This window comes from Ciconia boyciana, chromosome 2 (assembly GCF_034638445.1).
Source record: "Ciconia boyciana chromosome 2, ASM3463844v1, whole genome shotgun sequence".
Taxonomy (NCBI): domain Eukaryota; kingdom Metazoa; phylum Chordata; class Aves; order Ciconiiformes; family Ciconiidae; genus Ciconia; species Ciconia boyciana.
This window is the reverse complement of record NC_132935.1, coordinates 142,241,437-142,252,117: the sequence shown is the minus strand read 5'-3', so window position 1 is coordinate 142,252,117 and position 10,681 is coordinate 142,241,437. Positions and strand designations below refer to the sequence as shown.

Genomic DNA, 10,681 nt, shown 5'->3' with positions numbered 1-10,681 from the left:
TCTACCTTTGTTGCTGTTTTATTTCAGATAAAACATATTTATTAAGTAAATCAAATAAAAAACAAGTCTTACTTTCGGCATCCCATGCCACAACAAGTCTTTTAATTTGTGCTGCGTTTCTGTACCCAGTAAAGAATAACAGCCAGCATCTTCCTGATAGATTTAGTTGCTCAAACAAAGCAACCACACAAACCCTTCTGCCCGAGCAAATGTTCACTAAACTGGGTTTTCATGTGTTGGGTGTGGTGTTTGAGAGGAAACAGATACTGCAGAGGTGATTAATGTAAGGTTGGTTTCCTCTCAAAATACACCTTGAATCCACTGATTCAAGTGTCAGCTGCTTTCCTTCTTTTTGATACACTGATATATTAATTATGCATTTCTGCTGTTCCTCTGAAATGTATTAGAGACAAAACACCCTACTGCCAAGACATTGTAATTATTGAGGTCATATCAGCATTCTCAATATTACTGTCACTAGTGTATTGTACTATTTATAAACCAGAGAAGTGAAATTTACCTTATGTGTGCAATGACAACATTTCAAACCATCTTGAGAAGAAGAAAAATAGCATTTTCCATCAGGAAATATTTTGATTAGAAATTAGTAAGTACCTCTAAAACACAGCCTTTCCTGCAAAGCCCAAGGGTGATGCCAACCCTAAACTCACTATGTATGTTAGACCAAATTTTTAGTGGCTGCAAATCATCATCCCTCCACTGAAACCAGAGCTGCCATGAAGACCGACGTAACCACACAGAGTTTCCACCACCTGAAGCTCAAACCAAGATCCTAAACCCCAGATCCTGAATTTGGCTTTTCAGAGCATTCTACTGAACAGAGCAAGAAAATATCATTAGTGAAGAAAGAAAACAACCACTATAATGGCAAAGCATTTCCATTTTGTACATCCACATGAACATAACAGACTGTGAAACAACTTGCACTTACATGTTGTAAACATGTACATTATTAAAACCAACACGTTCATTACTAAACTCTCTAAGCTATGCACCCTTCTTTTATAATCAGCTCATTTGTGTCTTTAGAAACTAGGAATGCCTTCTGGAGCACTCCTGAGAAGTGCATTGTGCCCCAAAGCTATTCAGAAATACAGCATTCATAGCAGAGCCACTTTATTGGCTTTAATGACTAAATCCTCCACTTCCCATTGTTCGCTGGTAAAAGTAGAAATAGCAATACGCAAAATACTGTTGTCTGAAAAAATAAGCGCCTTCGTATTCCTTGAAGTCTGAAAAATAGGTATGTGGCTTGAACAAATACACATGATCATATTTTCTTGTAAATGTTCCACTGGATTAACCATGCGATGATCTGCACCGTTGGTGGACAGTTAGTTCTTGTTCCCCAGCTCCTCTCTCTTGTTCTACGGTCGCAGCACCGTCAGCTCACTCCTCACACTGGGGAGGAAGCTTCGGTGGTGCAGTGGCTGTGTGCGTCTGCTGGTGGCACAAACAGAGCAAACCCCTGCCCTGCAAGGCATTGCCTCACATAAGGAGAGTGGGAATTCACGCCTAGCCCTCGCAAACTCTAGTAGTGCTGGGGTTCACACCTAGCCCTCACGAACTCATTCCTGGAAAGGAATTTTCCAGTGAGATGGTGACTTGTGTAGGTAGACATGTACAGCAGCACTCCATTTAAAATTTACAAATGAATGGTAAATTTTAGGGTCTAGCTGTGTCAGTGAAGGAAAAACTGAGCCTGGCTGAACACAATATTTAAAAGTGGTTTCAAATCACTAAGGATGAAATTGCTTCCCGTTGTCAAGGTCTACGCTGAACTGTATTGCATAAGGCATTCCTGAACACTGAAGAGAGTTGTTCAGCGCTCATCTAAGTCAACAGGTATTTGTCTGCTAATTTCAATAGAATCCGAAATAGATTATCAAGGTTTATGGCAGGACTACTTATGATCTCTTTCTGTGGGACTCTCTAAACTGTGTTTTACCTTGTGGCATACAGACTGTCCTGCTGTCCTTCCTCAACACACCTGCAGGGTTAGGGCCTCTGTCTGTAACGTCCAAAGTTACCTCAAAAGAATTGATATTTAGCTCAAGTGCTTTATTTCAGTTTTTCTCTTCTCCTTTACTATCTGACAAGATCTGGATTAAAGGCTATTCTAACCCATGATATTTTAAGTGCCTTATGCAGTGCTAATGAGAAAAATCATTATGGATGGTACTGCAGCAAGTAAATGAAGGAAAGGAAGAAGTTTTACACCAGCAGCAGAAGTCCCACATGAATGCAACTGCAGTATAAAGGATGGCATTCTGTCTCTCCCCATTCACCTGCCACACAGGGCAGTATTTTTACAACTCCCAGATCAGGGCTGGTATTTAGACATTTGAGATGAGCAAGTGTCACCACTGGCACTTGCAGCTGCCTCCTCTGACTATGTCTTCCTGCTTGGGCTGGGGTTGAAGCATCAGATGCAAGTGGATTAGCAGGGAAAACAAAGGGGGATTGATAACTTTCCAGCTTCCTTCAAAGTTAAAGACTGTGATGAATATCTTGAAGTTGTTAGCGTTTGAAATATCCCATGCACATCTCAGCCAAAGGCAAAGGAGTGGGAACCTGTAGGACATTTTTTTAGAGAGATGCAAGTAGGAATGACATTATATTCATTAGACATTTTATGCATAAAACTCCATAGGAGTCACAGCCCTGCAAAACTTCCTTGGCACTGGCCTTGCTGCTTGCAGGTTCTTTACAATTAGTTTCATGTGGGAAATTAATCTCTTTTATTTCTTTTGTGATTTGCAGAACTTCTGCAGTGAGAGTACTGTAACTTCTGACTGCAAATCAGCTTCTCCCTGACCTGATTTCTGCCTCAGTAATCACAGAGAGACTCTAATGATGCTTTGAATGTGTGATAAAAGGTGCTTATTACTCACAAAACTGTACATTCATCATGTTTTCCTGATGACAGACTCACACATGAAATTGTCACCTTCAACAATTAGGGACTCAGAACAGCAGCCAGGTTCTAAAAATAGATGCTTCCTGCACTAAGACATTAGTTTCTCATTTCTTACCTGGGATCCTTTACTGCCATGATCATAATTTTATAACAGAGACAAGCATTCATCTAGCATTCATCTCAGAATGGTTATTAAAGAAAATCATAATTTCCAAACAACTTTAACAGTTTATTCAGAGTGAAAGAATTATGCCTTAATGATGAGCTTCTGGGCAGAGTAATAGGGTGACAATTTTTCCTATAAATACTCTATATTCTTGAACTACCAGTATTGTTAAACAAAAACTATTTTAAGATGCCTTTAGGACTTGTTTGAGGCAGCCTACAGAACTGATCTGTTTCTCTGAGGGTGTTTGAGATCTTGGTATGCAATGGCTATTTCACCTTCATTTGTTTTATGCACCTGCTAATGGGATGGTAATATTTTGGGGTATCCTTTGGGGATGGTAATATTTTGGGGCATCCTTTGGAGATCATCAAGATTTGAATGCTCTGGAGTGATTCTTTTTCTGTTCATCTGTTTGATTTGTCTTGCAATGTGCAAAAGCTTTTAAGAAGTCATCAAGCTCATTAAAAGGGGAAAAGTAAAGGACTCCAAGCCAGTTACATCTTGTGGAAGTTGATAGTTCAAAAATCTAGTGTTAAAGAAAAATACTGAAAGCAAAAAGTGCTGAAAGTTTCCAGCTGCAATGTACTGGTTCTTTCTTTCCTATTTGCTACCTGGCACTGTTACTACTGTTGGATGGTCACTTCATACGACTTGTATCAGGAGATGTGGAGATGACATAGCCTGGGGGGCAGGTCCATGTTCACTCCCTGCTGCAGCGCACAGGAAGAAGGCTATTCCCAATTCCGCGTCAGATTCCTTCTATGCCACCGCTGTCAGAGGCTGATGTGGTCTGAATATGATGTGTCCTTTCACCTGGTCTTGCCCTCTCCCGCAGTGGCTTGGATTTCCACACTCCCACCATTCTCCCCACTTTGTTCACAAGCAGAATGTGAAATGATGTGTTTGCAATGGCTGGTGCTGAGCTAGGCAGATGTGTCTCCAGATTTTAATGCAATGAGTTCAGAGTCCTCTAAGTATCTTCCATTTAACTGTTCATTGTTGGAATCATGATGGTACAGGTAAATGGGGACCTCTGTGATTGACGTTGCAGTGTAGGAGGTAGATCGCGTGGAACAGTGCTCTCGGCGCCTTTGGCCCCACTGGGTTTTGTACTGCGTCCATTGCCTCTTCAAAGCTCCTTGTACCTGTTAAAGAAACACATAGTTAGGGTGAGGCATAATCTAAACCCCTATAATTGTAGACATTTTAAAATATGCAAAAGGGAAAGGGAAGGGAAAGGGAAGGGAAAGGGAAGGGAAAGGGAAGGGAAAGGGAAGGGAAGGGAAGGGAAGGGAAGGGAAGGGAAGGGAAGGGAAGGGAAGGGAAGGGAAGGGAAGGGAAGGGAAGGGAAGGGAAGGGAAGGGAAGGGAAGGGAAGGAAAGGAAAGGAAAGGAAAGGAAAGGAAAGGAAAGGAAAGGAAAGGAAAGGAAAGGAAAGGAAAGGAAAGGAAAGGAAAGGAAAGGAAAGGAAAGGAAAGGAAAGGAAAGGAAAGGAAAGGAAAGGAAAGGAAAGGAAAGGAAAGGAAAGGAAAGGAAAGGAAAGGAAAGGAAAGGAAAGGAAAGGAAAGGAAAGGAAAGGAAAGGAAAGGGAAGGAGAAGCTTCAGGTCTAATTCCATCAGGTTCAGTCTCCCTCTCTCCTACCCTCCGCTCCCAGCTCCAGCAGAAGCAGTTGCTCAGCTCTTGGCCTCAACTCTCTCCCTGCCTACCCTATGGCAGCAATTAGAGTTTCTGCAGTTGTTGCTGCTTATGAAAAGCAGGTATGGGTTAGCTGTTCCCATAAGAGATAAATGTGGAACAGATTGCTGCATGGGAACACAGTAGGATGCTGTGGTAGAAGAGGGAAGAGGAAGGAAGGATGAGGATTAAAACCCATCTGATGCTACAGCTGGATCCTTGCCCTGGAATGGCTAATGCATTGTGATCCCTGGAGAAACTTAACCTTGAGTAAAACTGGCCATGAATGGCAAAGTGTAAGTACACTTCAAGAGCTTGCCAGGGCTAATTTTGCAGAGAGAAAGAGTTGGAGGATTAGTACAGCTAAACAGAGATTTTGTTCTGGTAATTTAAGAAGAGGTTCTGTGCTGGCAAAAAAATAGCTTGGTCATAGCCCTCTGCGTAGCAGAGAATTTCAACCTTTGGACATTCATTTTCTAGGAATAAAATATTTTATTCAACATTTACATTAAGAGTGATGTTATATGTGGCGCTAGGATATGACTTAAGCATTGAGTCCTGCCAGGGAATAAGAAGCCCTTCTCCAGCTGCACATTCATGCGTGCTGGCACTCGCTAGCTCCTTCCCAAAACAGGGAGTGGGCAAACCCAGGCTCTGTTCCTTCAGCTCAGCTATTCCAGCCAGCAAAATGTGAGAACAGGAGCAGTTTGCTGTAATAATCTGCTGTAAATGACCATCCTCCAGAGGAAGGCAGGCGCAGGTGAGGCACCGTGATGGCAGGAGTGTCCTGGAGTTTCCGTGCTCCTGCTGAGGTGGACATTGTGTGTCATTTTTGCTCAGAGAGTAGCCTGAAGTCACTCTCTAGGCTCTGTGCAGAACAATATCTTTGATTCATATAGATTAATCTGAATTACTTCAATACTTCCCAAGTCTCCACAATTCTAATCACTATTAATATGCATATAGTAAAATGCCATCTACTCACCACCCACAGCTGCCTGCAAGAAAGCTGTTTCATGTCACATAAGGACAAGGCTTCATAAGGAATTGCTATGAGTCTGAGATGCTTACTGAGTGTACAGCGTAACTATGCAGCATGCCAGGAATGGATATTTCAATTGCTTTGGCTTTTTATTTTTAATCCAAGACGCAAGCCAAGGTATGAGGATTGATGCTATAAATCCTTACTCATGCAAGTGGTTGCACTGACTTTGGTATGACTACTTTCTTGAGTAAACAAACGTTTGCTGGACTAGTCCTTTAAAACTAACTGAAAAGTATATCCATGCCCAGTTTCCAATACTAGCTCTTTTTTGCTATTGTTTAGCTTAAGACAAAGTAGTTAAGAGTTCTTTTCATCTGGAGAAATGTATTCCTATTCACCTTCTCCTAACACATAAAGAAAAGAAAACAAATGGCTGGGTGTAGGTTAATTAGATATCAAGCACAGAAAAGGCATATGGTTACAACGGGACTTTAATTACTGGGGCTGTGAGCAAAGCTTACTATGCCAATACTGAGATTTAAAGTTAAATGGCTGCACGCAGGGATGTTTCCTATGACATCATCACCAAAGTTTATTAGTGAGAAAGAATTACTGCATGAAAGAATAATGCAGTTGTAGCACATGATACAGAAATACTACACGAGGTAAACCCTGTAAAGATTTTAGTCACTTTAAAATTGCCTTTTGATGTTACAGTATGAATATTGTAGCTTAGTCACCCTAGAAGCTATGGGGAAGAACTGGAAGAAGAAATCTTCAGGATTAAGTCAGTGACTTTCCCCAATATCACACTGGGGCAACAGTTCCTGTAACCTACAGCTGGACACAATGAGGGTAATGCAGAAAGCTTGGACATGCACAGCAGCTCTGCCCGCCCGCAGCCATCTCTCCAACACCACCACCATGGCCATTAGCGCGTGTAGCCACTGCGCACCTCTGGCCATCGCCTCTGCCCCTAAGCGTGGAGTGTGTTTGCATTTCACAGCCGTGCATTAATTCAGATTAATCTCAGCGTCTTTAGGGAAGGTGGCAAGAACATGCTCTTACAGCCTTCCTGTTCCTCTTCTAGCCCCCCTTCCCCTGCCCCCTGCATAGACCCTGAGGCTTTGATCGCTCTTGCATGGGGAGAAGAGCTGTTGTGAAGGTGATGAGCTCCTGCTGAGCTCTCAAACTGCTCTCAGTTGAACTGGAGTCTGATGGGCCACCAGGGCAACCACAGGTCTGGAGATGATAACATGGTTAACTGAAGAGGGAAGAACAATGTCACTGAGTCTTACAAAGCCTGCCGTGAGGAGCTTATAGTTTTCTTCTCAGAAGGGAGTGACACTTAAATTGTATGTCTGGTCGGGGAGAGAACAGGCACCTCCCTTCCAGTTTGGCCCATGATTAGAAGTGCCATTAGTCAGGTTTAAAAGGCTCCATGGAGCAGTAAGAGCACGAGGTCAAAGCAGCTGTGTTTTTATTCTCCACTGAACTGCTGGCCTGTACAAGAATCCGGCCACAAATGGATAATGGATAGTACAAGCTGCTGCACTTGAGTAAAACAACATGTTAATCTAGATTTCTGCCATGATTCCAAGGATCTCAGATGATCATAATTCAGTGCCAACTAAAACTGTTCTTGCATGGATTTTAAATGTGTAAGCAGCATTACTGAAAATCACATGCACAGCCATAATGTATTAAGGACCAAGGAGGCTCCTGGGGACCGGGAGGGGCAGGGCGATGCCTGCCATGCTTTCCACTGTGATAGCAGATGGAAGAAAGTAAAGTCTAAAGAAATGAAGAGCCTGAGTTTATTTACTCTGCTCTTCAGGACTTAAAAGGTTTTTCTGTTCTCTATTAGCCATTCATGCCTCTGGCACACAAGATATATGGCTGGTTTTTTTTCCAAACAGACTTTCCATTTTGTTGGCTAGCCTTGCGGTCTAGAAGCAATCTCAGGCCTGGAAATATGGTCTGGTGAGCAGACTATTGCAGAGACCTTGTATCATCTGTACAACACTGTTGTTGTTGGACACAGAAGCTACAGTGCTGCTGGACACTGAGATTTTATACGAAAATGCACAAGAAGATCTGTCATTTTAAAAGTCCAAAACAAATCCATTGTTTATGTGTTCTTCCACATGAATGCAGGCATGGGTACAGCTTCTTATTACTATTTTTGCATTTCTTTCTACCGATGGGCTTATGGTACTAAAGTGAGGTTGGTGAGGTAGTAGGTGATGAATGCAATGTAAAACACTGTTTGGTGGTACTGAGTTTAGCATTGTTTGTCCTGGCTAACCTTCATGTATTTCAGCCTTGAAGTTAAATATTCCAGTAGGAAAAAGTAAATCCCAGAGTATCCAGGCTCCTGTGGTACTAAAATTAATCTCCTTGCCCTGCACTGAATTTTCTCATGAGAAATAATTTTGAGGTCTATGGCAGCAGATGTATACAGCAGCTTGGAAACAATCTCCTACCATGACTGAAGACCAGACTGTGGCTTTGGTCTATGTCATACTGCACACAGCAAGACTGGGGGAAATTATCTCAGCTCAGTTCTCTTGGGCAGCCAAACTCAGAGCAGTGCTCCCTTTGGAAGGATCCAATGCCATCTTGGCATTAGTCTGTTGCTGCTCCTCTATAGGTTTTGTGCCATATATACCTACACCTTGTGTAACTGCAGGAATAAATGGGACTTGGAGGAAAGGGGTCATAATCCTTTCATCCTCTCTTCTGGCACAGCCCAGCACAGCTATTCTAGTACATAAACTTGCTTGATGTTTATTGGTAATGTGCTGATGCAAGTAGCATCAAACTGTCTTGAGTCTGTATTAGAGAGGTGTTGTCTTTGGCCCTCTGCCTACCTTAAAGGGAAATTCTAAAAAAAAAGCTTCCCTTATTGGGGGTAAATAAAATTTCCTATAAGAAAATAACGAGAGGGTTTCTCAGCATCCCTGCCATTGACCATGTTAGACAGTCTGCAAGTCTGCAGAAGATACAACAATTTTAAAAATGGGTGTGATGGCGAAAAGTACCCAAGCACCAACAAAAATCACATTCAACATGTCTGGGAAACCTGAATCCCCATGGCTGTTTGTTCTTACTGCCTAAAACTGATGAATGTTTCTGATCAGCCACTCCATGAAGGAGTTATTAATCCTACATGCAGTCTGCAGCTACCCAGAGGTAGTCAAGCCATCCATGTGATTACTTATGGGAGCAATAGAGTACAAAACTGGAAGCCACATTTAATATCAGATTCATTTTAATCTCATTTTGGGCATCGTCCTTTCCAGATGTGTCCCTTTAGTGATGGCTCGCTGACAATTCAAGTATCAAAAGTGGATATCCAGATGAGAGTCTTTCACAAGGAAGAGGTCATTTTGCTGTGGGCTGCCAGATGTGTCAAAAAGGCTGTCAGAGGTGACTAGGGGTTTGGTGACTATTACTGTTATTCAGGATTTGTATCCAGATCGTGCATCTTCAGTCCACATAAAGAATGACTGGCTGCTATTGCTGCTTCCTACCAGCAGCTCAGTCAGTGCAGAAGTCCACAAAGTGCAGCCTGTCTCTGAGGTTGGACATCTGAATATCATGTATGAATGTGGTGTATTTTCTTAATCCAAATATATTTAATCTGAATTCTAAATTAATGTAATACGATACTTAACGAACAAAAGAGAGCTGCATATTTATTTTAGACTCATTTTAATTCCTGGAATGTGGCTTCTAGTTTTCTGCCTAGTGCACTCTAGGTTAGTTCATATGACAGGTGAACTCACTCATACCTTGCAATCTAATTTTGAATTAAATCATACATATGGTCTGCCATGATGATGACAACCAGATGCTCCAGATCTATTCATCATTGTGTAACTTGAAAATTGTATTCCTGGAGTTGTAAAGGTGGATATGCTTTTCTCGACATTGTGGCATTGTCAAAAGTACTTTGGAATTAGAGCTATCTGATGAAACACACCTAAGAAACAAACAGCCTTTAAGATACTTTACATTTTCAGTGCATTTTCTTACTGCCTTTCCTCATTTTTAGCATTGCTGCAGCCTTTCTAGGCACAAATCCATATGTTCTCATTAGAGTTGGAGAATTACAGAGTAATCGACCTTTTACTCTAAAGCTATAAAACATTAAGCGAATTTGTTTTGCAAAATCTAACCTGAAAAAAATGGAAGGTGACACCAGGGAGAATGAAGAAGGAAGAAGGCAATGTTCAAGACTAGAATTTTGGGGTAACACATTGGAGGCAAGCGAGGACACACTGGACCACTGCCTGTACATAGCTATGCAGTCATTCCTATGGGGAAAGGATGTTTCAAAAATTGCTTGGCTGGTCTCTGCTTTTTCCATGCCAGGTCCTCCCTACTAGGGAGAATCAGAAGTCTTTCTGTGTTTCCAGGGCATGGAGATTGGACTGTGCCAGAAAGCGATAACAGTAAGGCAGAAGGAGAAAGGTGGTAGTAGCCTGCAGGACCTGGGGACAGAAATGTAACAGGAAAAAATAGTTGTACATCTCTCCAACTTTTTTTAATCGGACCGTGAAACCATGAACTTCTGTAGCATGATCTTTACAGCTATCATTTCGTGATAGGTTCTGGTGTCATTAACTGCTCACATTTTGCCATTCTCTTTTATTCTCCTGAGAAGCCATGCTACAGAATTATGGTGGGAGGCCTCTAATCTTTTCTACTGTTGCATTTCTCTGTACATTTATGCAGCAAGCCAGCCAGAAGCAAATGTATAGTGATGTTGACAAGTGGTGGCAGAATTTAATACTCTCTGCCATCCTGAAAGTTAGCAAACCAGCCAGTAGCACCTTATCAATAGATAACTTGCTTCAAGTCGCTATCAAAACATCAGCGTGGTCACATCATTACTGCAAATTTG

At 41.9% G+C, this 10,681-nt stretch overlaps 1 protein-coding gene across 1 annotated transcript in view; it reads right to left on the bottom strand.

Moving 5' to 3' along the window:
* Positions 1-3,233: 3,233 nt before the first annotated feature.
* The window catches only part of CALCR (calcitonin receptor), a 174,065-nt gene continuing 166,617 nt past the window's right edge, over positions 3,234-10,681 (bottom strand). Inside the window, exon 13 of the mRNA XM_072851497.1 lies at positions 3,234-4,255. Within this exon, the coding sequence (XP_072707598.1) occupies positions 4,034-4,255 (222 nt within the window). The 3' untranslated portion in view covers positions 3,234-4,033. The remainder of the gene's footprint in view (positions 4,256-10,681) is intronic.